The sequence below is a fragment of the Prionailurus bengalensis genome, chromosome X, assembly GCF_016509475.1.
Source record: "Prionailurus bengalensis isolate Pbe53 chromosome X, Fcat_Pben_1.1_paternal_pri, whole genome shotgun sequence".
In the NCBI taxonomy this organism is placed as follows: domain Eukaryota; kingdom Metazoa; phylum Chordata; class Mammalia; order Carnivora; family Felidae; genus Prionailurus; species Prionailurus bengalensis.
In genome coordinates this window covers 8,160,631-8,182,232 of record NC_057361.1, presented here as the reverse complement: position 1 = coordinate 8,182,232, position 21,602 = coordinate 8,160,631, and the positions used below count along the sequence as shown (strand labels likewise).

Genomic DNA, 21,602 nt, shown 5'->3' with positions numbered 1-21,602 from the left:
AACCCCACAGAGAAGAAACTTGATGCCGGAGGTGAAGGGAACAGAGGGTACACAGGTTAGCAAGTTGCTGCGTCGCGGGTTCATCGAGGACGTATCTTTCTTTCCGACTAAAAACTTTTAAGTGCTGCAAGGAACTTGAGGCCCACACAGCTGAACAATCCACAGGCAAATATGGCTCCAGGCAGAGCTGTACCTAGGACTCAAATGCTGTCAACAGACCCTTTTCTTTCTTTCCATTTCTTGGTGTTGTTTCTTGGACCGTCAGCACAGTCTTGAGGCCCTCTGGGGCTTCTGGCCCCACATTGCCTCCTCAGATGCCTCAGGGAAACCCTCCCGGCTTTTTGTGACCTCCATTGGGGCCGCACACCCATCCCACAGGCAGCTGTGGTAGTCTGGGAAGGGAATGATGGCGGCCTTAGACCAGCTTACGCATCACCCCTGAGCTAAGGGTTGGGGGACTTGGGGCATAACTGCTATAACAAGAGGGAAATGGAAGCTGGTAATGGCCAACAGGTGCCCGCTGCAAAGGGGTCATGAGGGCTCAAACTTGGATGACTGCAATGGAATGGAAGAGAGGGGAAGGTAGGAACAGGCCTCACAGAGACGAAATCGAATAGATCTCCTGGTTCTGCACAGGGAGGGGAAAGGACACAGAGAAGCTTGAACGCAACCCAGATTTTGAGTTTGTGTGAGTAGGGTTTGGCACTGTGATTAATGAAGATTCGGGAGGAAGTGGGAGGGACAGATTTATGAGAGAAGGAAAGCGTTTCGTTGCTTTGTCATCCCTGTTTTTATTAATAAAATTGTTTCCAGCTTCTCAGAGCTCAAGAAGAGTTGAGTTCTGCAAGAGGCAGGAGGCAAACTCCTCCACCAGCCCCCTTATTCTGTGAACACTTGTCCCTGCAGTTTTGAAGAGCCTGGTCGCTGAGACCTCGTATGCGAGAACCAGATGGAAATTTTATTTTCTCTCAATAACTTGAGTTTCCGTTAGTTGAGCTCCCAGCGTCTATAGAGTAGAAAACCCAGTGGAGTGGAGTTCAGACTTTCCTCACACAACATTTTCACACAGGCGGTTTAACATGGTAAGGCCGTCTTCTAACACGCTGTGGACTAGCCTAGGGAAACACGGGGCGCTCACCCACAGAATTCTAGTGAATGCCTTGTCAGATTCCAAAGCGAGAGCCTTTTCATTGTCCATGGGCCAGGATGCGAGGAGGGGGGGAAGTGCAGGCTTCGAGTGACAAAATGACATGTGCAGATGTAGTCATCGGCATGTTTTCGCATGTTTGGTCTCTGCCAGGTGCTGTTCTAAGTTCTCGACACGTAGTAAGTCATTTGATCGCCCCAGCAACCGTTTGTGGCGAGGACCTCATTCTCTCCATGTTGCAGATGAGGACACGGAGACCTAGAAAGGTCTCGTACCTTGCCGAAGGTCCCACAGCTAATAAACGGAACTAGGACTCAAACACGGTCTGGCTCAAGGGCCGCCCTCTTAATAAACCCATGTTCCAGAACTGCCCAAAACAATTATAATCTATGTCCGTTGTCTTGGCATAATTTGGACGATAAATTAGGAACACCATCCCTCTTGACCATGATGTCTTGCTTATTCAAAGCCAAGAAAATCTAGTCTAAGCACAGAGGTATCCAAGTGAGTAGGCTATATCTCCAGTCATAGGACGTGTGACAATGTGGATTGAGTAAGACTTTTTGGCAATCATCCACTTTGTCCTAAGAATTAAACTGGCTTTATGGGTTGGTATAGGTTTGGTTTTAACTGGTGAGCCACTCTGCTCTGTTACGACCTTTTAGGCTCTGTTTTATGTTACCGTAAAGTCGCCAGTGACACTAGTTCTCCCCCTTCTGGAATGGTTTGACTGACACCTCAACGTCTGGCCCCTCCAGGTTCCGCCAGATCTCCAGAACGAAGTCCTGATCAGCCTGTTGGAGACCGACCCCGACGTGGTGGACTATTTACTCAGAAGAAAGGCCTCCCAGTCATCGTGAGTATGCCACTCACCCCCTCTTCCAAAGCTGCCGTGGGGATTCCTCTGTCCTTTTCTAGAGAATTCAAGAGGTTTATGTAACTCCATGCAGGGTGACTTGAAGTGGAATTTTGGCAACTTCCTGGGGAATCTTGTCAGTCCACCTGTCCAGAAAAGTGCTTCAGTATGACTAATCCACTTATTAAATTAGTACGTGCCTTATGGGAGCTTTCTGTTTCATTTTTGGCTTTTTCTAGCCCCTCAAGGTCTTTTTGACTGTGTTTACTGGGGAAAAAGAACTAAATCACTGGCAAGAAGCTCAAAGGACTGTGATGCACCTCAGTGTTTCTCCTTCTAGAATCCTGATAGCTGTACTTACGTGCCCCTCAGGCTACGCCTGGACGCATCTTACTTGTGTCATTTCTCAGCGCACGTGACACGTTAGCAAACCACAAGACAAGCCGCTACCAAGGCCTGGGTTCCCGTTTGAAATTAGAGGTGTGCGCCCTCCTGACTCTTCCCCTCTTCGCAGTTGACGTCCTTTTGGTAAAAACGCACACTGCTCTCCACATGCTGCCATGTTTGCAATGAGTAAAATGAATGCCGTGCCGTAGGCTGTGATTTGCCGCCATTTTGCCTCCAAAGGAAGAGCGTTGGCTTTTTTACATTAGTCAGATTTTAGGATTAATCCCAACTATTTGGTAGAAAGGCACCACGTATGGGGATGCTGAGCATTTGGCAAAGCCAGTTAAGAGGGTAGTTTTGCATCGTTATCCAGGAGCGATGTTGCTGCCATGACACCAAACCTTAAATCTGTGGCATGAAAAGTTGTCATCCTCTCATGAAAATGCCATTTATGTTATGCTTTTAATATACCGAATTGCAACAACTCTAAGACACATTTCTTCCCACGTTTTATCGTCTCTGAAACTGAGAGTCATCTGACAGTCAATGGCGTGTCCTGATGTAATCCATAGCATTTTTTCCTTTCTCGGCCCTGTATAAAATAATGGTATGTCCTATTCAATGGTGTCTTACAAATACCAGCACGTGTTGAGTTGTCCCTTTATGTTGATGTTGAATTCGATAGATGAATTTTCATTTGAAACTATTTCACGTGCACTTTTCAAAAAATCCTCCTTGTGCCACTGATGATCAGGCCAAATTCTGGTTCGAGTAAGACACTTTGCCTGGAGTCAAGCCCCAAGAGCGACGAGTGACTAAAAATATATTCAAATTGTCTTAATGGGCTGGTATTTCATGGTCTTGCTCTTCTTAAATTTTTCCTAGATTTCTAACCATCATCAAGGTGTAAGTTCTAATTTAAACTAACGCAAATGGCTTTTGTTCACAGCAGATCTCGTACCACCGGAATTTTAATGAACTCACTCCTTTCCTTCCCCGCGCCAGAAAACAGACATGGTGGCATTTCTGTTCGTGAGTCCCTCGTTAAGCTGCACGTATGACGTGTCATGGGTACTCTGTGGGAAAGCTGGACAACACACACCTAAAAAAACCACTGATGTTGACTTGCCAGATTTCCGCTTTTAGATGGTGTGTTTAAATGTATAAATATTGTGCTTTGAAGAATGGTAGATGAAAGTTATTTTTATGTGGTTTTCAGGTATGTTCTTTGCATATAAAGGCCAAGAAGTGAACTTTTCTTTCTCTACTCTTAGGGAAAGGAAGCAGCGTATGTGTTAGGCCCATCCCAAGCTGCATAGTTATCTAGCCTCTCCCGTTCCCTATCCCTATAAGAATAAGAATTGTAAGGTCAAGGCAAGCCGACCCTAGGCCATGATCATAGGTGTGTGTCAGGGGTTCAAGGGAAGGGAGGTGAGCTCACTGGTGCTCCGTGGATGTCAGAGACTAGCATCGTTGAACAGAAAACATTTGGAGATGACTTTCCTAGTAAGGGAGAGAGAGAGTGTTTGTTTTCCTCTAGGTACAGGCCAAGGAGAAGCCCAGAAGGGTTGATAATGATGTCGTGAAGTAAAAATACGTAAATAAATACTTATTTCATCCTGGTTGTCTTTTGAGGTTTGAGAGTCCCACCCTTGAGCTGTAGAGAGTGTCTTCATACCTTAAACACGCTTCTCAAGCCTCACTGTGTATAGAGATCAGCAGGAGATCTTGTTACAAAGCCCTCCTGGTGATCTGAATCAGTAGATCTTGGGGAGGGAGTCTGAGCATCTGCATTTCTAGCAAGCTCCCAGATGTGCTGCTGCTGGTCTGTGATCCACACTTTCAATACCAAAAGCTTAAAATATCAGGCATATTCCTAACTTTAGGTGCCTACAGACTCGTTGAAGGAGGCCTTCAAGGATAAAAATAATGCGAATCATGTTAGGAAGTGTGTCACAGAGTGTGGAATGATATGTGCTGGCTCATTGGTTCTCAGACTTGCCTACCCATTTGAATGCCCTGGGGAGCCTGAGAATGACCATACCTGAGCGCCACCCCTAGAGATTGGATTCGTTTGTTCTAGGGTACAGTCTGGACATTAGGAATTTTTTAAATCTCCCCTGTGGTTCTACTGTTCTGCCACGTTAGATACTACGTATTTGCCATCACACGGTACTATATTTGAGGCAGGTGATTTTCTGACATTAAAAGGGGGGCTTTGCATTGACGAAGGAAGGGAACCAACACTCCGGACCATAAATCCACCTGGAGTTTGGAGAAGAGAAAGAGATGTGACCTATCGTCTCAGCGATGGCTTCTGAGAAGAGCAAGGATTTGCAGTGAACTTTGAAGACCGGAGAGGTGTCAAGAGACCTGGACATTTGGGAAGCTTGAACCAGGGCCTGGACATAATACCTCCGTCAACTGGCTGTGGGCGTGATTAAGGAAAACTGTTGGCCGGCACAGAGCACAGAAGCCCTTCAACGGCAGGCTTGGGGTGGCACTTAAATTAAGAAGTGATGGCAACGAATTACAGTGACAGGAGATTGCTCTTAGCTATGTGGTCTTGGGTAAATAGATTCGTCTCTCTCTGTCTCGGTCCCCTCATCTGTAAAGCAGAGGTAAAACAGAGTTGTTGTGCTATTAGAAGAGTATCTGATTTCTAACGAATGCTTAATAAATGTCAATGATTGCTACCATGTTACTTCGCATCTCACCATTTTGTTCATTTGCAACCACTTACCAAAGACTTGGGTGTCACTGCTTTCTACCTTTCTATCCACGAGACAGCAACCACTGAAGGCAATATGATGCAAAAGGAAGCCATCCGCTTTAAATTGCAGCGGTGTCTAAAGGCAAAGCCCACCAGTACCGGCCTGATCCAGTCGGCATCGGGATGGCGGTGTTGGTTCTGGAACAGAGAGAGGGGTGAGGGTGAAAAGACACACAAGTGGGAAGGTGACCCGAAGCCTCTGTTCTGTGCCATCAGCCCACATACCTAGATAAAGCTGTGGACTCCTGTGCCCCGCGTGGAGACTGCACAAGATGGGATGGGGAGTGAAAAAAACGAGTTTTCAAAAGAGTGCAGAACCAAGAACAAGAACATATTTACGATAATTTCTGTTTTGGAGGAGCAAACATTTAGTGATATTTGGGAATTGAATGTTTTGTTCTGGTTTGAGCTTTTCTCTTCTTCTGTGACGACAGCATTGGGGCGACGGAAGGAGGACTCGTGATTTTTTCTCGTGCTTGTCTACTTAGATTTTTGGCTTCAACCAAAACGGAATACCAAAGGGAGATTAGAAGAGATTTATATTAGTAACAATGCAAGACTTCCAGTATTTTCATTGCTTGTCTGGAATATTTATTAGAATTACATGCTCTTTTCTTCAAAGACACTCAAAATAGATCCCCTTCCTTTGATTTAGGGATGTAAGGAGGTAGGGGATGAGAATGGAAGGCAAATCAAAGAGGACGAGGCATGTGGGACTCCGGCATTTGCAACAGAAGAAAAGAACCGAAGCAGGGCCCAGAGCAGGGCTAGGAGAGTGAGGCACTCACGTCGGTGCCCAAGTGGAGGGTGTGCTACAGAGTCAGGTGTTGGGGCGCCGGGGTGGCGCAGTCGGTTGAGCGTCCGACTCTTGCTTTCAGCTCCAGTCATGATCTCACGGTTCGCGAGTTCGAGCCCCACGCCGGGCTCCGCGCTCTCAGTGCAGAGCCTGCTTCCGATCCATTCTCCCTGCCTCTCTGCCCCTCCCTCTCTCACGCTCTCTCTCTCAAAAATAAATAGTAACGCATTTACAATAAATAAATAAATAAAAATTCAGGCATCAAAATGAACGATGTGGACCTGTCATATTTTTTAAAATCAAAGTTAACACCAAAATCTACGATGAGCAAAATGTTAAACAAACTTTTTTAAAGGCCACTGCCGCGCTGAGCCACCGTGGACCCCAAAGCCAAAGGGAAAATGTGTATGCTGGCCTAAATGGAAGCAAACCCATCAGTGATGCTTTGAAAATACTTCTTTGCTTATCTTATTTTTCAACCAGGAGAACTGCTGTTTGACAGTTTCTCCTGAGCAAGTAACAATCCTAAATAAGTTTTAATTAAGTTAAGCTGAACTAAATCGTACAATTCTGTTTGGGCGCAAATAAAGCATTTCACCCTAATATAATGATGTAAGTCCTAATGTGCCAACTTTTCAATTTTTCAATAGCTTTCAGCTGCTTTAATGTTCTGGGGGAAAAAGCTAACCATTAAAAAATCACAAACAACCATGCATACCTATGTGGTATGCAAGGCTAAATATAGCATTTTCCTACTATATTCTGGAAGCAAAATGGAAAGAAAACAAATTTCACTGCGTTTGGGAGTGAAAGGTAATTGTTTTCTTGAACCAGATTCTCCTCCTGTTGAATAAAAAAAAAAATCTACCTTCTTCATGATGGAGGAGCGTTAGGCTTTCTCATAATTCAAGGCGTCACATTGAAATTATCAAATAAATATCATGTAGATAATTTCATTTAACCTTCCCAAGACTGTCCTTGAGAATGCCTTCCTCCACAAAACCATGGAGTGCTACAAGATGGGCTATGATTTCAGTTTTCCTTTTCCTAGGATTTGTAAGGTCAAAAAGTTCTCAGGAAATTCTGAGAGACGAGAAATCAGACTTTCTCAGTATAGTATAACAGCAATGAACCCTACTGACTGGCCGTAGTGTAGCCTCAGCTGTCATTCTGTTCCAGCTCCTTGGAAATGAATGAAGCATTAACCCGCCCCCGCCCCCCCCCCCCCATGCACACTCCGTTCAAGAAAACCTTTTCAGGGGCGCCTGGGTGGCTCAGTTGGTTAAGCATCCGACTTCGGCTCAGGTCATGATCTCAAAGTTCGTGAGTTCGAGCCCCGCATCGGGCCTGGAGCCTGCTTCAGATTCTGTGTCTCCCTCTCTCTCTGCTCCTCCCCCACTCAGGTTCTGTTTCTCTGTCTCTCAAAACTAAATACACATTAAAAAAAAAATAGAAAAAAAGAAAGCCTTTTCAGCCAGACAACTTCAGGAGAAATGCATGTGGAATAGGAAATTCCAGAATGAAAAATTCCAAAAAGCGTGAATGTGCCTTCTACGGAAAGCCAATTCAAAACGAAGGGAGAATCGATCGCATCACCTCTTTCTCCGAACGCCTTTACGATGATTCGCAACTTCTTTTATAAACTTGCAGAATACTAACTGGAAGATGTCTTATGAGGCACACTGTACAAAAAGGGACGGGAGTCAGCGTTGTTTTCTCTGCGCCTGTCATAAATGCCTTCGTGTGCCATGGCTATCAGGAGGGAGTTAGCAAGAGCTAAAAATGAGGGGAGAAATTTCACCCGAGCCCTGGGTAAGTTCGAATGTCCCCGTGCGATTAATAGCGCGTGAGATGGGTATGTGCTCTGAGTCCCAGCAGACTGAGCGTTATCAGTTGAGCGACGAAGCCAAGGAAGAAGCCGACGCGTGCTTGAAATCTCCGAGGATGTTTCTCGCTGGGGAACAGCTCAGCAGGGGGCTGGGCTGCCACATCCGGTGATTGAACCAGAGTTTTCCATTTATCCGCAGAACGAGTTCTGTGCCTCCAGCTGCAGTGCAGGCCTGCCCACAGTCCCCTGCCAGCGGCGTGTTAACACCCTGACCTGGAGGGACCAGCTAAGGGTGAGAAAGCGCTTCACTCTCCATATCTATCTCGTGCGTATTTGGTTAGCTGAGACCGGCCGTGCCCACTGTGCGTTCAGGTCTCGTGGAGGCAAACCCGTGTCGACGGGCAACCTGTCCCCTCAATTCCATAGACCTGAATCATCTTAGAGGCAAATGTTAGCAAAGGCGATGGCGGTGGGGGTTCCGGATTTGTCTCCAGGTAGATTCGATGATAAAGCAATGGGATGACACCGAAGTTTCTTTTAGCCTCCGCACTGCCCGTGCGGGACGTGGGAGTCCTGAGAAGCGAATAAAATGGTTTCGTTTCGTTTACCAACTGGCGGACTCCCACGTGCAAAGGCACTCCTCGCACGTGGGTTGTTGGGCACATTTGGCCACCGCCTTACTGACCTCTGCTGAGAAAACGAAGTGATGGGTGGAAACCGCCTTAAACACTTAAGAGGGCCATTGACCCCAAGTGTAAACACAGCATTTGACTATTGGTGGGTTACTAATGCTGGATACCGTTTCTCAAATACATTTTAGAAGGGTCTCAAGCCCTACTGCCTCCACTGCTAGAGAGACGTGTGACCTCCTCGTTTCCTCTAGGAGAGTCGTTGGCAGGAGATTAGTGCCCTGCCCGCCACCCAGGGAACCCTGTGTGAGCACCCACTTTTACAAAGGGGTCGCTTTGCACGAGTGCATTTCTGCTCGCGTCCCTGGCCGTGAGCCCAGCCACCCTCAGGTTCACAGCCTGTGTCCGCTGTGAGACCTGCTTGCGTCTCTACCCGCAGGGTTTAGCTTTGGCCGCCTCCTTCAGTTTCTCCCCTGGTTGGGGCCCCGGCTGTAGTCACTTTGGTGGCTTGACTTAGGAGAATGAACCTGAAGAGCAGAGAAAGGCAGGTTGGCTTCTCCCGTTCCCTCGCACCTTACCGATTCTGATCCGCAACCCCAACGCATTGGGTTATCTGGATGCCGTTGACGAGTGGCTAGGATGGGCGCACCTCCCCCCCCTTTATTCAGCTGTGGCCCCAGCCACCTCCAGGTCGGGACCGCCACATTAACCCCCTCGGCCAACCAGCGCTGACGTCTGGGCCACTCTCTGTGCTGTCCTTCCTGATTCGACCCAACAGATCCTTAGCCCACCGTCCTAGCTATGGATGAGGGAGGGAAGGTAGTTTGGCCTCGAGGTTCTCAGACTTGCCCCTGCGTCACAGATACCTGGAGGGCTTTTTAAAACACAGTTTGCTAGCCCGACTCCCAGATGCCCTTTCAATAGGCAAAGCCAGTTCACAGTCTGCAACCTGTGCAGCTGCACAGGGCCTCCATCGAGAAGAGGCCCACACTTGGCTCGATGATCTGCTATCGCCACCTGCAAATTCTTAATTTTTTTTCCCACCGGGGGCCTCCCATGTTATAGCCAGTCCAGACAGTAGGTCCAGAGCGAGGCTTGAGAACTCGCATTTCCAACAAGTTCCCGGGTGATGTTCCCCAAAGAACAGAGGAAGTGGTCAGTGGCCCTTCATCTCCTCCTCTCTCACCTCTCCTCCATCGGCTCCAATCACAGCCATGAAAATGGAAGGGAAACGGTGTGGCAGCTCGGTTATTTTTGTTATTGTCACCACTGTTCTCTGTTTTATTCTGTTTCGGTTAAGCAAACGAAATCTTCTCATGAAGCCTTTTCCGTACACCCAATAATTAATGTGAGTGTGATTTTCCCGTCTGTACAGTCCCCAAAGAGCTTACTGCAGCAGCTTGCAAAACTATGCAAGTGGAACAACGTTGTAGTGAGTAATTTGAGAGGCTAGGGAGAGGGAAACGATGGGAAGAGCCATAAGGTAAGACGAGGCCGGGGTGGGGACACACAGAGGTGACCACAGGCCTCGGGACGGCAACTTGATGCATGCTTCCATAGGGCCAAAGTAACCTCCTCGCTGGGCGGAAACCGAAGTGTTCCTAGTGCTGAGACCCGCTACGTTTCTTCCATAGGGCACCTTTCTTTCTTTTTTTTTTTTTTAATTATTTTTCTTTATTTTTGAGAGGCAGAGAGAGAGACAGAGACAGAGACAGAGCACACTTGGGGGAGGCGCAGAGAGAGGGGGAGACACAGAATCCACAGCAGGCTCCAGGCTCTGAGCTGTCCGCACAGAGCCCGATGCGGGTCCCGAACTCACGAACCGTGAGATCATGACCTGAGCCGGAGTCGGACGCTCAGCCGACTGAGCCACCCCCAGGCGCCCCCGTAGGGCACCTTTCTTTATGCACGCAACCGTTGGCTGGATCTGCAGCTTATCATATTTGGCTGAATGTATTCTCTTCTCTATGTGTTTTAAGACAGATGAGCAAGACGCGAGACAGAATAGTTGGGATCCCCATGAGCTAAAATGCCACCGTTCCAACATTTTCCTCCCAACGTGAGGGGGCAAAAAAGCATTCGTGGCCCTGATGGTTATTGCGTTTGGGCTAATGAATGCACTGGGCTCTCTTCAAACATCCCACAAGATCAGGCTTTGGTCCTCGCTGACTTATTCTTGCCGAGGAGACCTAAGACATTTTCATTAACGACGGGGGAAGCTGTCAACTAAACAGGGAAAACCACGGAAATTGGCCCCGTACTCTAATTTCTAGCCCTGGTCAGAACCCCGATTGTAAGCTCAGCTCCATGTTCAACCCATTCAGTTTTTCTCATTTTCATAGCAAAGTTTCCTCAGCCGGAGTCAAATTCGTGATGACACAGCAGTGTCCATTTGTTTTGCTTTGTTTTTTCCCCTGCTAGAATTTGGGAGAATTCCGCCCCATTAGATATGGAGGTTAAATAGTTGCCCCCCCCCCATTTCCAGCAGAAATAAAATAAGTTTCTTTTATTTTTCCTTCATTTCACGGGAGGCCTCACGTTTCTGGAAAATCATCCTCGTGGTTGTCCTCTGGCTCTTTCCCATAAGATTATCTATCATCGGTTTAAAGAGGAGGCAAGGAAAGGACTGATTTATTCCATGTGGATAAGAAACTTCCTCGGCAAAAAAGTGCTCGAGCTCCTGGCCATGTCAGTGACAGGCGAGGCACGTCATAGATACGGAGATGGCTTTTCTCCTGGACGCTAACCCCGGCTGGAAACCCGAGACTGAGCTAGATCCCCCTGTGAGGGCACGTCCTCCGTCCTGCGTGCACACAGCCCTTTAGTTAGGAAAAGATTGCTCGGGCGTGTGTTTACCTTCTTTAAGATCCCAAAGGATTTGTTTTGCAAAATTAAACCAGAAGAAAGCAAAGACTAGTTAAAGAGGAGCAAAGTGGGGTTGGGGGTGGGGGGCGACAGAAGTAGGTTCTGGAACTTTTAATCTGTCATCATTTCCCTTCAAGATGTCAGGGCCACTGTTTTGAGGAAGGTAGAAAATACAGATGCTCCCAGGTAAGCCTTCCAACACTCTCTTCATGTTCTTGACGGTCTCATTTTCCTGCCCCTCTCACACGTTCGCTGTTATTTCTGTTGCTGTGACAACTTATGCACCGATAAGACATCATGGATATGCTGATTAGCATGTTTTGCATCCATTTGTAAAAGCACTCGTGCCTCGTAGGCTCATTTTCGGAGTGTTAAAATCCCATGAACTGTAGTGGCGGTCATGTATTTGTCATGTGTTTCGCCTCTTCATACGTGAATCTATTCTTCCCACCAGAAGCATCATCGTCGTCGTCGTCGTTGTCGTCACTGTCACAGGAAAGATGGATTTACTCACACTGAGCGTTCGGGTGGGGGAAGAAACGTTGTCCATAAAGCCATCGTGAACTTCACGTAAAAAGTTTCATCGTTTTATGTGAATTATATTCAATTGAGGATATTAAGGAACGTCGCAGGGTTCTCTGCCAGTTTTTCCTTACTTAACAGATAGTGAGCATCAGACTTTGATTTTCCAGTGGCAGCGAGATTAATGCAACAGGCATTTGAGCGATGCCCCCTGGAGAATACAGGGGTCCATGTCTGTTTCATCGTCCCCGCCTCCCTGGCCCGGACAGTTCCTGTAACGACTGTTGGGTTTCACTGCCCTCTGCTGGCCGTGTCGTGGAAACGCTTTCGCATTATCGCTGTACAAGTGTTCGCTCCGAATTGTCTTTTGGTTTCGGCCCCTGTGCCCATCCATGCGTTCTCCTCCTGCCGTTTGTGTCACGGTCGTATCTTTTGAATCTGGTCACTAAGTGTTAACACACTCACGCGCTTGCTATTGTCTCCTTGCACCAGAAGCCCTGACATGCTGCGGTCGGAAGTTTCATTTTCTGTGGGAGGAAGGCACTCATCCACCGACTCCAACAAGGCCTCCAGCGGAGACCTCTCCCCTTATGACAACAACTCCCCAGTGCTGTCCGAGCGCTCCTTGCTGGCTATGCAAGAGGACGCGGCCCCGGGGGGCTCAGAGAAGCTTTACAAAGGGCCGGAGCAGTACGTGCTGGTGAGCCACTTGCCATCGTCGAAATCAAGGGAGAGTTCTCCTGGACCAAGGCTTGGCAAAGGTAACTGGAACCCGGCCGGCGCCGGCCAGATCGGTGACCCTGATGGCACGTGGCATGGCGTGGGCACCTGGACCTTCTCTTCATCCCTTCCTTGTTTCATGTTCCTGTACTTCTGTGGGATTGGCCGAGTTCCGGCTCTGGGAAGAGGAGGGGATGGAGGGCCCAGTCCTGGTCTGGGAGGGTCCCTGCAGACCCCGGCATGTGGCAAGCAGTCTCATGCCCAGAGAGCCCCCGGTACTCCCACTGATTGTTCCCCTCGAGCATCCGAGGGACTTGATGTGTCCTCGCCCCTGAGTTTGGGAGCATGTTTGCATGTCTAAGATGTCACCTGATTATTGCTGTTACTTTTCCAAAGAGAGGAAGCTGAACCCACTATATAAGGAGACGTCGTGTGCCAAAGAGGTCTCCGTGGGAGAGGAAGATTTGTTTGGCAAAATAAGCATTCCATGGTCAACTATGTTTGGGGAATGCTGGGCTAACCGAGCTAATGGTTTCTCTATTGTACAATTTCTCAAACTCTTTAAAGTGGAAAAGAGAGTGTGGTTTACAGTTTTCCCCAAATTTATTTGACCACCGAATGTTTGCTTCTGTTCTCTTCCTCCACAGAGTAATCCCTCAGTGCCAGGGCTCAGCAGGACGCTCTGAGTAGTAAATGGAAGACACATTTTATCCTACATTTATAATTTAAGCCACAGAAACACCCTGAAAGGGCTTTGTTTGTTCGTTTGTTTGTTGTGTGTGTGCGTGCGTGCGTGTGTGTTTAAAGCATAGTATGTTTATTTTTATTTTATAAATAATCATGTCAAAAAATAATTGAGAAAATTCGTAATGAAAACAGTAACCTGGGGCGCCCGGTGGCTCAGTTGGTGAAGCGTCCGACTTGGGCTCAGGTCATGATCTCATGGTTCGTGGGTCTGAGCCCCGTGTCGGGCTCTGTGCTGACGGCTCGGAGCCTGGAGCCCGCTTCGGATTCTGTGTCCCCCTCTCTCTCTCTGCCCCTCTCCTGCTCACACTCTGTCTCTCTCTCCTTCAAAAATAAATAAACATTATAAAAATTAAAAAAAAAAAAAGAAAACAGTAACCCATGTTCCCTTCAAGCATAAAATTTATTTTTTAAATGTAAAACTTTAGTTTTCATAGTCCTTGTCCAGATGTATACCTAACTTTACAGCTTTGTTTTCCAAAGTATAGCTCCTTTTGAATTAAGCGTATCTCACTTAAAATCATATCATTTAGCATTTTCCATTTTGCTCACATTCTTCATGGCCATGATATCGATGCATCATAGATTTACTATTCCCTTTCTGACGTATATAAATGATCTCTAATATTTGCTCTTTTAAATTAGTGACAGATTTTCTATACGTAACATTCTCTGCAACAACAACACAGGAACGTGCTCTGAAGAGAATCTGGCCGTTGTAAGAGGCCCGGCATATTCGGGTTTCTAAATACAGATTCAGAGAGATGTTATTCGACAACTTCCCACTGGGAAAGCTCTGATTTGTTAGCAGGTAGACTGAGGCACTCACTACTAGTTCTGTCTGTTGGCTATCTTGGCAAACTCTGGCACTGTGGTCCTCAATTTTGCGCACCGGGGGACAGGTGACGATGTCTGTAGTCATTTGGGGTTATCACGACTTGGGAGGGGTTGCTACTGGGGTCCAGACTGTAGAGCCCAGGGCTGAACATCCCGCGGCATGCGGGACCGCTCCCCGCAGAGAAGGATTCGGCCCCCGGTGTCACTGGTGCGGGGGCTAAGCAATCCTGTCCACTCTGTAACTGTCTCCCTGCAAACAACCCCACCCCGAGGGAATTAGAAACAAGTCGTGTTGGTGTCCCATGACCAGAGCACGAGACTTGGCGTCGGTAACCTGTTCTGCCACGCGCAGCCTGCAGGAGAGACGGAGCCTTTCGGAGTCCTCTCCCCTCCTCCTATGGAAACTAAGAAAGACAGGAGCAGTAACTCTGAGCGTTCCATTCGCTCGCCCACGTAAAGTCCTCAACACAGAACCTGGCGCGCAGTGAGCGCTCGACAAGGTCACAAGGCATCCGAACGGCTGCCCCAGGGAAGCACCCGGTAGACACTTGCTTCAAGAAATACTCATTATGGGGCACCTGTTGGGACGAGCACTGGGTGTCGTATGGAAACCAATTTCACAATAAATTTCATATTAAAAAAAGAAAAGAAATACTCATTAGGATCACATCACAGGGTCGTAGCGGGGACTCTGAGATGGAGAGAACGCCCCATACGGCGCCTTCCTCTGCCAGCTTGTGAATGGATACAGGCAGGGGTGAACCTGTTGATGTCAGCAGCGGGGTATGGCGGAGGGTAGCACCAGCAGGGGGACGGTGACTATTTTACGTTCCTCGGTCTCAGTAACTGCCGTCAGAGCTGTTGTCATCCGTCACCATTGTATTCACTCCCCATCGCTGCTCTAGCAGCGTCTGACAGGTTAGTGGTTGAAAACGACACACACGTGTATCATCTCACACTTCTGGACTTCACCAATCCAAAGGGGTCCTCAGGGCTGTGTTACTCCTGGAGGCTCCAGGCTCCGAGAGGCCACCTGTGTTCTCTGGCTCGTGGCCCTTCCTCCAAAAATATAGCACCTTTTCTGCCTCCCCCTCATAAGGACCCTTGTGATCGCATCGGGTCTACCCGTCCAGCTAATCCAGATCATCGTCTCGTCTCAAGACTCATAATTTAATCCGACCTGCAGTCCCTTTGGCGTATGACATCTTTACAGGTTCTGAGGATCATGACACAGACATCTTTGGGGGCCCTTATTCTGTGTACCACGACCATTATATAGAAAGCCTTTTTGTAAATCCCCAACGGACTAAGCCTCCTGAAAGGCAGGTACGCACCTTGTTCTGTCTTGTATCCGGCACGATCTCCAATGTGATACCATGTTACAAAAATGTTTGTTGATTGACTTTTTGCTCGTCGATTTCCATTGTGAGTCACATACCTTTCTCTTTACACTTTTTCCTAGATATGGCAGAGGAGCCTTTCAATATCTGGGGAACTTGGCATTCAACATTAAAAAGTGGATCCAAAGACCCGGGAATGACAGGTGACATACTATCTTTTAAAGGCTGTTTATTGCACTTGCTTTCTAAATTAAGTTTCTTTGCTTTTTTTTCCTACTATCATATTAAGTACTTTTCAGATGTTATCTGGAAAATGCTGAAAATAGGGGGAAAACCATATAAAGCTATACTTAGCCTTTCTGCCAAGGTATGTCAACCTTTGACTATATTTCATTTCATTTCCTTTGCAAGAGTTTTTTATTATTTTTTTAAGGTTTATTCCTTTTTGAGAGACACAGAGAGATAGCGCGTGAATGGGGGAAGGGCAGAGAGAGAGGGAGACACAGAATCCGAAGCGGGCTCCAGGTCCTGAGCTGTCGGCACAGAGCCCAACGCGGGGCTCGAGCTCACAAGCTGTGAGATCATGGCCTGAGCTGAAGTCCGACACTCAACGGACTCAGCCACCCAGGCACCCCCTTTGCAAGAGTTTTTTTTTTTTTTTTTCAACGTTTATTTATTTTTGGGACAGAGAGAGACAGAGCATGAACGGGCGAGGGGCAGAGAGAGAGGGAGACACAGAATCGGAAACAGGCTCCAGGCTCCGAGCCATCAGCCCAGAGCCCGACGCGGGGCTCGAACTCACGGACCGCGAGATCGTGACCTGGCTGAAGTCGGACGCTTAACCGACTGCGCCACCCAGGCGCCCCAAGAGTTTTTAAACATAGTTACAATCATTCTGTCTGTGCAACTTTCTATTATCTGTTTCACTTCCATTTTCCGGTTATTTGCCATTATTATTGTGAAGGGCCACGTAGTGTTCCAGACTGCATACGCCTGGTTTACAACCCATTTTTTGGTTATCGTTGTAATAAGTGATGCTGTCGGGAACTTCTTTCTTGCGCATTTTGTTCTGTATTTTCAATGAAGAACAGATTCACAGAATTTGGGAAAGCAAGTCATAAATCCAGAATAGGGCAGCGAGTCAAAATTAAGAACCTTCCCAAACATCCAGAGGTGCAGTCACTAGTTTGCATTTTTGCTCATTCGAAACCACAGTTGTATTTATTAGTTTCATTTGCATTTCTTTCATCCCTTACAGTTTTGTCCCCCTTTGGATATCTGGAATTGTTACGTTTCACATAATCTAGTCTATGGCTCTTCGTTTTTGTGAATTCTTCCACCAAACTGATCTTTACTTAAGCATTAATCATGTATATGCTTTCCTCTTTCATAGTATTTCATTATTTTAGCCCTTAATTCTTTCATCCATGTGGAACGTATGTTAATACACAGCATGAAGTGTGTAAACTGTTTTGGTTTTTTGTTCCAAATACGTGTGTGTGTGTGTGTGTGTACATGTGAGTGTGTCTATAGTGCATCTTTAATTTAGTGGCATCTGATCCAGCTGAATTGCGAACGGGTCCTTTATCTAACTACATCCCGTTGTATCCTATGAGGTGCTTTACTACCTTTTGCCTCAAGGATAAACTAGTCCCAGATGTTCCGCTCCAATTCCCCGTGCTATTTCAACTCTGATCAGTCCCTGCGTAAACGCTGCTGTCTCTTGCCCCAGTGATCGTCTTCTCTTTCCCCGCCTACTTTTTAGTAAATGAGAGAACGGGCCAATGGTGGTCTGGGGACATAGGCGCCAAGAACCCGTTTGTTCGCGAAATGCAGTCTTTTGCCCTCCCTTCAGTTTCCTCGAGCCTTAACCTGTCACAGGTTGATCTCTCCCTCACATCACGTCACAGTGTGGATCGTGCAGGGCGAGGAGGGGCGGGGGAGCTCTGGTCCACACAGCCATTCAGGGGCTCGGGCCCCACCCAGCCCGAGCTCCCCGGGGGTGGCTCCCCGGGGGTGTCTCCATCCCAGCCTAGTAGTGGGCGGAAGGGGTGAGCCCGGAAGACTCACAGGCGTGTGTGTTTTTATTGGACCAGGCCTAGAAATGGCTGACGTCACATCTCTGCACCCTGGCTGGCCAGGCCTCAGTTATGTGGCCCTCCTAAATGCAAGGCAGGCTGGGAAATGTCAACCAGTCCTTCCCACGGGGCCAGTTTAGATTCAGTTCATTTATTCCAATGGCTTTTACTGACGTCGTAGAGACACGAAAGCATTCGAATTTGTGTCTCCCCAGGACTGCAAATTGCCCCGAACAAGAAGAGAACGCTTCCTTTACCTTCCACGCTCGGAAAAGTGTTCATAGCCACGTGGAAGGGGCCTTTCCTGAAATAAATCAGTGGCCAGGACGATCTAGTTTGACAGCTAACGTCTGTCTTTGGAGCTGCAACGTGCACTGTGCCGGTGACCAAAACGTCACGTGTCATTTCTTTTACTAGGAAATATTTTACTTGAGGCAGCGGCAGCTAAGAGCCAACTGGGCTTTTTCGGGTTTTGAAGCTGCCAGTGGGAAGGAAATGACGGGACCTCCCAACGGGGATTCTGCAAACTAATTCCCTCTCTTGCCCCTCTCTCTGGCCTCCAGGTTCCTATGGAGACATTTTTGAAAGTAGCTCCCTGCGACCGGGGCCATGTTCCCTTTCTCAGGGGAACCTGTCCCCGAATTGGCCTCAGTGGCACGGGAGCCCCACAGAACTGGAACGTGGCCGGCAGGTCATTCGGAGGACTCGGACCACGGCCACCGTGGTGGAGTGCACGGCCTGCCCTCCCGTGTCGCGGGTCTGCAGCACGCCCCACATCCAGGGCGGCGGCAGGAGACCCGAGCAGGCCATGCCCAAAGCAGGGAGGTATTTGACTCTGGGCAGTGCCGAAGACCTCACCCAGAGCGAGCCAGGCACCGCCTGGCCGCAGAGCAGAGCCAAGCCCTGGCACCAGAGACCTCGAGAGGGCGAGAAGCGTGACAAGAGGCCTCCTCCTCCTTATCCTGGTCCAGGGAAGCAAGCTTTGGCGTCAGCCCACCAGCCTGCCGAGTCACTGCTGTGGAGGCCTCAGAGGCCCGAAGAAGGTTCCAGAACAGCTTCGGAAGAGCCTCGGGCCACTGAGCAAAACCCGAGCACTGCCTACTCCGGTCCCACCGGCGATCAGAACAGCAAGACTTTGGGCGACCCCGACTGGCTCGACTGGCAGAGAGAGCGGTGGCAAATCTGGGAGCTCTTGTCCACCGACAACCCCGACGCCCTCCCGGAAACGCTGGTCTGAGCCCGCCCGAGTTCGCGCCCCCACGTCCCAAACAGCCTTCTTTCACTCAGTAGGGAAAAAAGGTGGTGTGGGACAATTGGACACTTCTACTTATTTGTCTTCTTTTACACTTTAAAAAAATAACACAGGAGAAACCGAGTTCACTCAAAGATATAGAGCACTACCCTTGCCATTGATAATAACGTTCTATTGCATAGCCAGCCTTAGGAGAAAACAAAAACAAAACCGGATGGCGATATCCAATCGAAAAATTACTCACTTTGGCTCTGTATAAGATAAAAGTCTTGCTTTGATATCGCTTAATTGTATTTATGTGACTTCCGTTCTGACTGTTGTATATTCTGTAACAGATTATGTATGATAATCATATATGATATATTCACAGAAACAGAAGGAACCATTTTTTTTTTAAATCACTTCACGCATACTAAGGAATGAGATTCCATAGAATGTTCTAGAATATGCACAAGCAGGTTTCTGTGCTTTTGCCATAGCTTTTTAACTGGGGATAGCCCTTCCTTCGATGCCTAAGAAAAAACGCTAACACAGCAAAACAAAATAGAATATGCCAAGCCATATTTTTATATAGTAGTGAGATACCAAAAAAATGTAGTCACCGAATGCTTTTTCATATTGAATATGTTTTAAGGAGAATATTAAATTTGATACATTATGGAATATATTTTTAGAATCTGTTTAGAAAGGTTTCAGTTGATCAAACAAGAGAAAGGCCGTGCCTAACAAAGAAAGAATAATTAAGTTGTCCTTCCCAGTTTAGATCAAATTCAGTTTTATATAGACCATATATAATATATATTTATAATGTATAATTTTTATGTATTTTTCAAAACTACAAACTGGAATCCAACTATAAAGTGTTTAAGAATCCAAATGGAGTATTCAAATTACAGAACGCAGTTTTTCCTTCTGCCCCATAATCAGTATTAACCAAATTATACGCAGTGCTTTGTAAAGTAAATCATGTTTGGAAAAAAAAAAAACTACAGCTTTGTATTGACGTCGTGCCAAAGGCTGAGGAAATGTTTCCTTCAGGAATTTTGTGTGTATCATAAAATGCTCCTGCCACACTTCAGTTTGAAGTTTTTCAACCGCAAAACCATTTTTGACCAGCAGGTGGCGATTCGCTTCAGTATTTTCTGAGATTTTTTTTTTTTTTCACTTCATAAGGGAATGTGTATTATAGAAAAGGAATTTTTTTTTTTTTATGGAACATGCTACTCTTAATCTTCATGTTGGCAATGAAATTTTCCGTGGTGTTTCTTCATGTTCTATCTTGTGCCATGATGAATAAAAAGTTAAACAGAGACTTTGTTCCCTGGCATTAAATCTGATGAATGAACTCACCCGCCATTCCAGACCTCCCCTTCACTATCCACAAGTCCAAGTGCAATAGACAGCAGCGCTACTATGCATATGCAGCTAAAGAGCTGGTAAAAAATTATCAGACGGTTTGGGAACACTGACACACTTAGAAGTTTACAACAATCATTTCTCGCGAGTGGAGGCTGTGTTTAGCCACAGGCCGGGTTTCCGCCTGCTGGACAGGTGTTGCCAACACAATCCCTGTAAGGTACATCCGTCCTAAGGGCCTTAGATGCTTCATTCGTTTCAGCGGCCGGCTGGGACTCAGGAAGGATTTGGCCGCCAGTATCCGGATCTTCCCGGGTGCCCCCACGCAGCGGAAAGTTGTGAACGAGGCTCCGAGCAAACGCTACTTGATTGTGGATGGCAAGTTGCTTTTCCGTGCCACCCCGTCTCCTCCTACTGACCCTGTGTTTTCCAGGCTTTGAGCGTGACTGTGACCCGGCCAGTTGTTTCCCTCCATTCTGGACTGAACTGCCTCGTGCATCGGGCCCTCTGCCTGCCAGGCTCTTGCCCAAAGAGTTTTATGTTTTAAAGCTTCCAGACCAAATGGCTCTGGCGGTGGACGTCTGTGACACAAAGGGTAATGAAAAGTCTCTCCATCTGTTGATAGTCAGATCTAGAATAGCTGGTCCAGGAAACAGGGCTCAGCATGTATTTTAAATAATCAAACTGAGTGTGTGTGTGTGTGTGTGTGTGTGAAAGAGAGAGACAGAGAGAAACAATATTCACTCTCCCTCTCTCTTTGTGTGATTTAAGCCCAGCGGCCGTATCTTTAGCATAGCGAGTGAAAGCTGGGTTTTTAGATACCCTTATCACATTGAAAATAAGTTGTTTTAAAATACACACACGGGACCCAAGGACCGGAGTGGAAACTGAAGTAATTTGTAACACCTTGTAAATGACAGAACGCCTGACAAGAAACAAATAGAGCTCAGACGCTTTCAAGTTGGAGCAAAGAAGCGATGTCGCACGTGTCTCTGCGTCTGTGAACATGAGCACTGCTTGTGTGTCTCTGGCAACAGGGCCAGAAAGATGATGGCAGAAATGGCCGAACGTGAATTTCTCTTGATCCATCTAAGTGGCTGTTAACGTCCGCGCGTTGTGGTTTGTCACAGAAGACCCAAACCTCTCCCACCGGTGGAATTTGCGCAAGTTGAGGAAACATCTAGATAAGCCCGGCTTGCTTCTTTTCTCATGCGCGTTTCACTACACACCTGCTTGGCAGGGGGACAGCGTTGGGATTAAACGTAAGGAGCCGCCGGAACAAAGTCCAGGCCTGTGGCGCAGGCTTCGGGCAGGCGGACGGCAGGGGGTGGACGAGAGACGGGACCACGGCTCGGCCGGACGGATTTTTGAAACGGGACTAAACGGGCAGCAAATGTTCGAGAGAAAAAAAATGCAAACCAAAGGCGAATGCCAAAAAAGGTGGAGAGTCTTCGGCGCAGTCGAGGCGACAG

The 21,602-nt window shown here is 47.5% G+C and overlaps 1 protein-coding gene across 1 annotated transcript in view; it reads left to right on the top strand.

Annotated features, from left to right (window-relative positions):
• Positions 1 to 20,084, top strand: part of ARHGAP6 (Rho GTPase activating protein 6) — a 233,223-nt gene extending 213,139 nt beyond the window's left edge. The window contains exons 10-13 of the mRNA XM_043570261.1: positions 1,906 to 2,003; positions 12,296 to 12,564; positions 15,567 to 15,647; positions 18,086 to 20,084. Coding sequence (XP_043426196.1) covers positions 1,906 to 2,003; positions 12,296 to 12,564; positions 15,567 to 15,647; positions 18,086 to 18,759 — 1,122 coding nt within the window. The 3' untranslated portion in view covers positions 18,760 to 20,084. The remainder of the gene's footprint in view (positions 1 to 1,905; positions 2,004 to 12,295; positions 12,565 to 15,566; positions 15,648 to 18,085) is intronic.
• Positions 20,085 to 21,602: the final 1,518 nt, after the last annotated feature.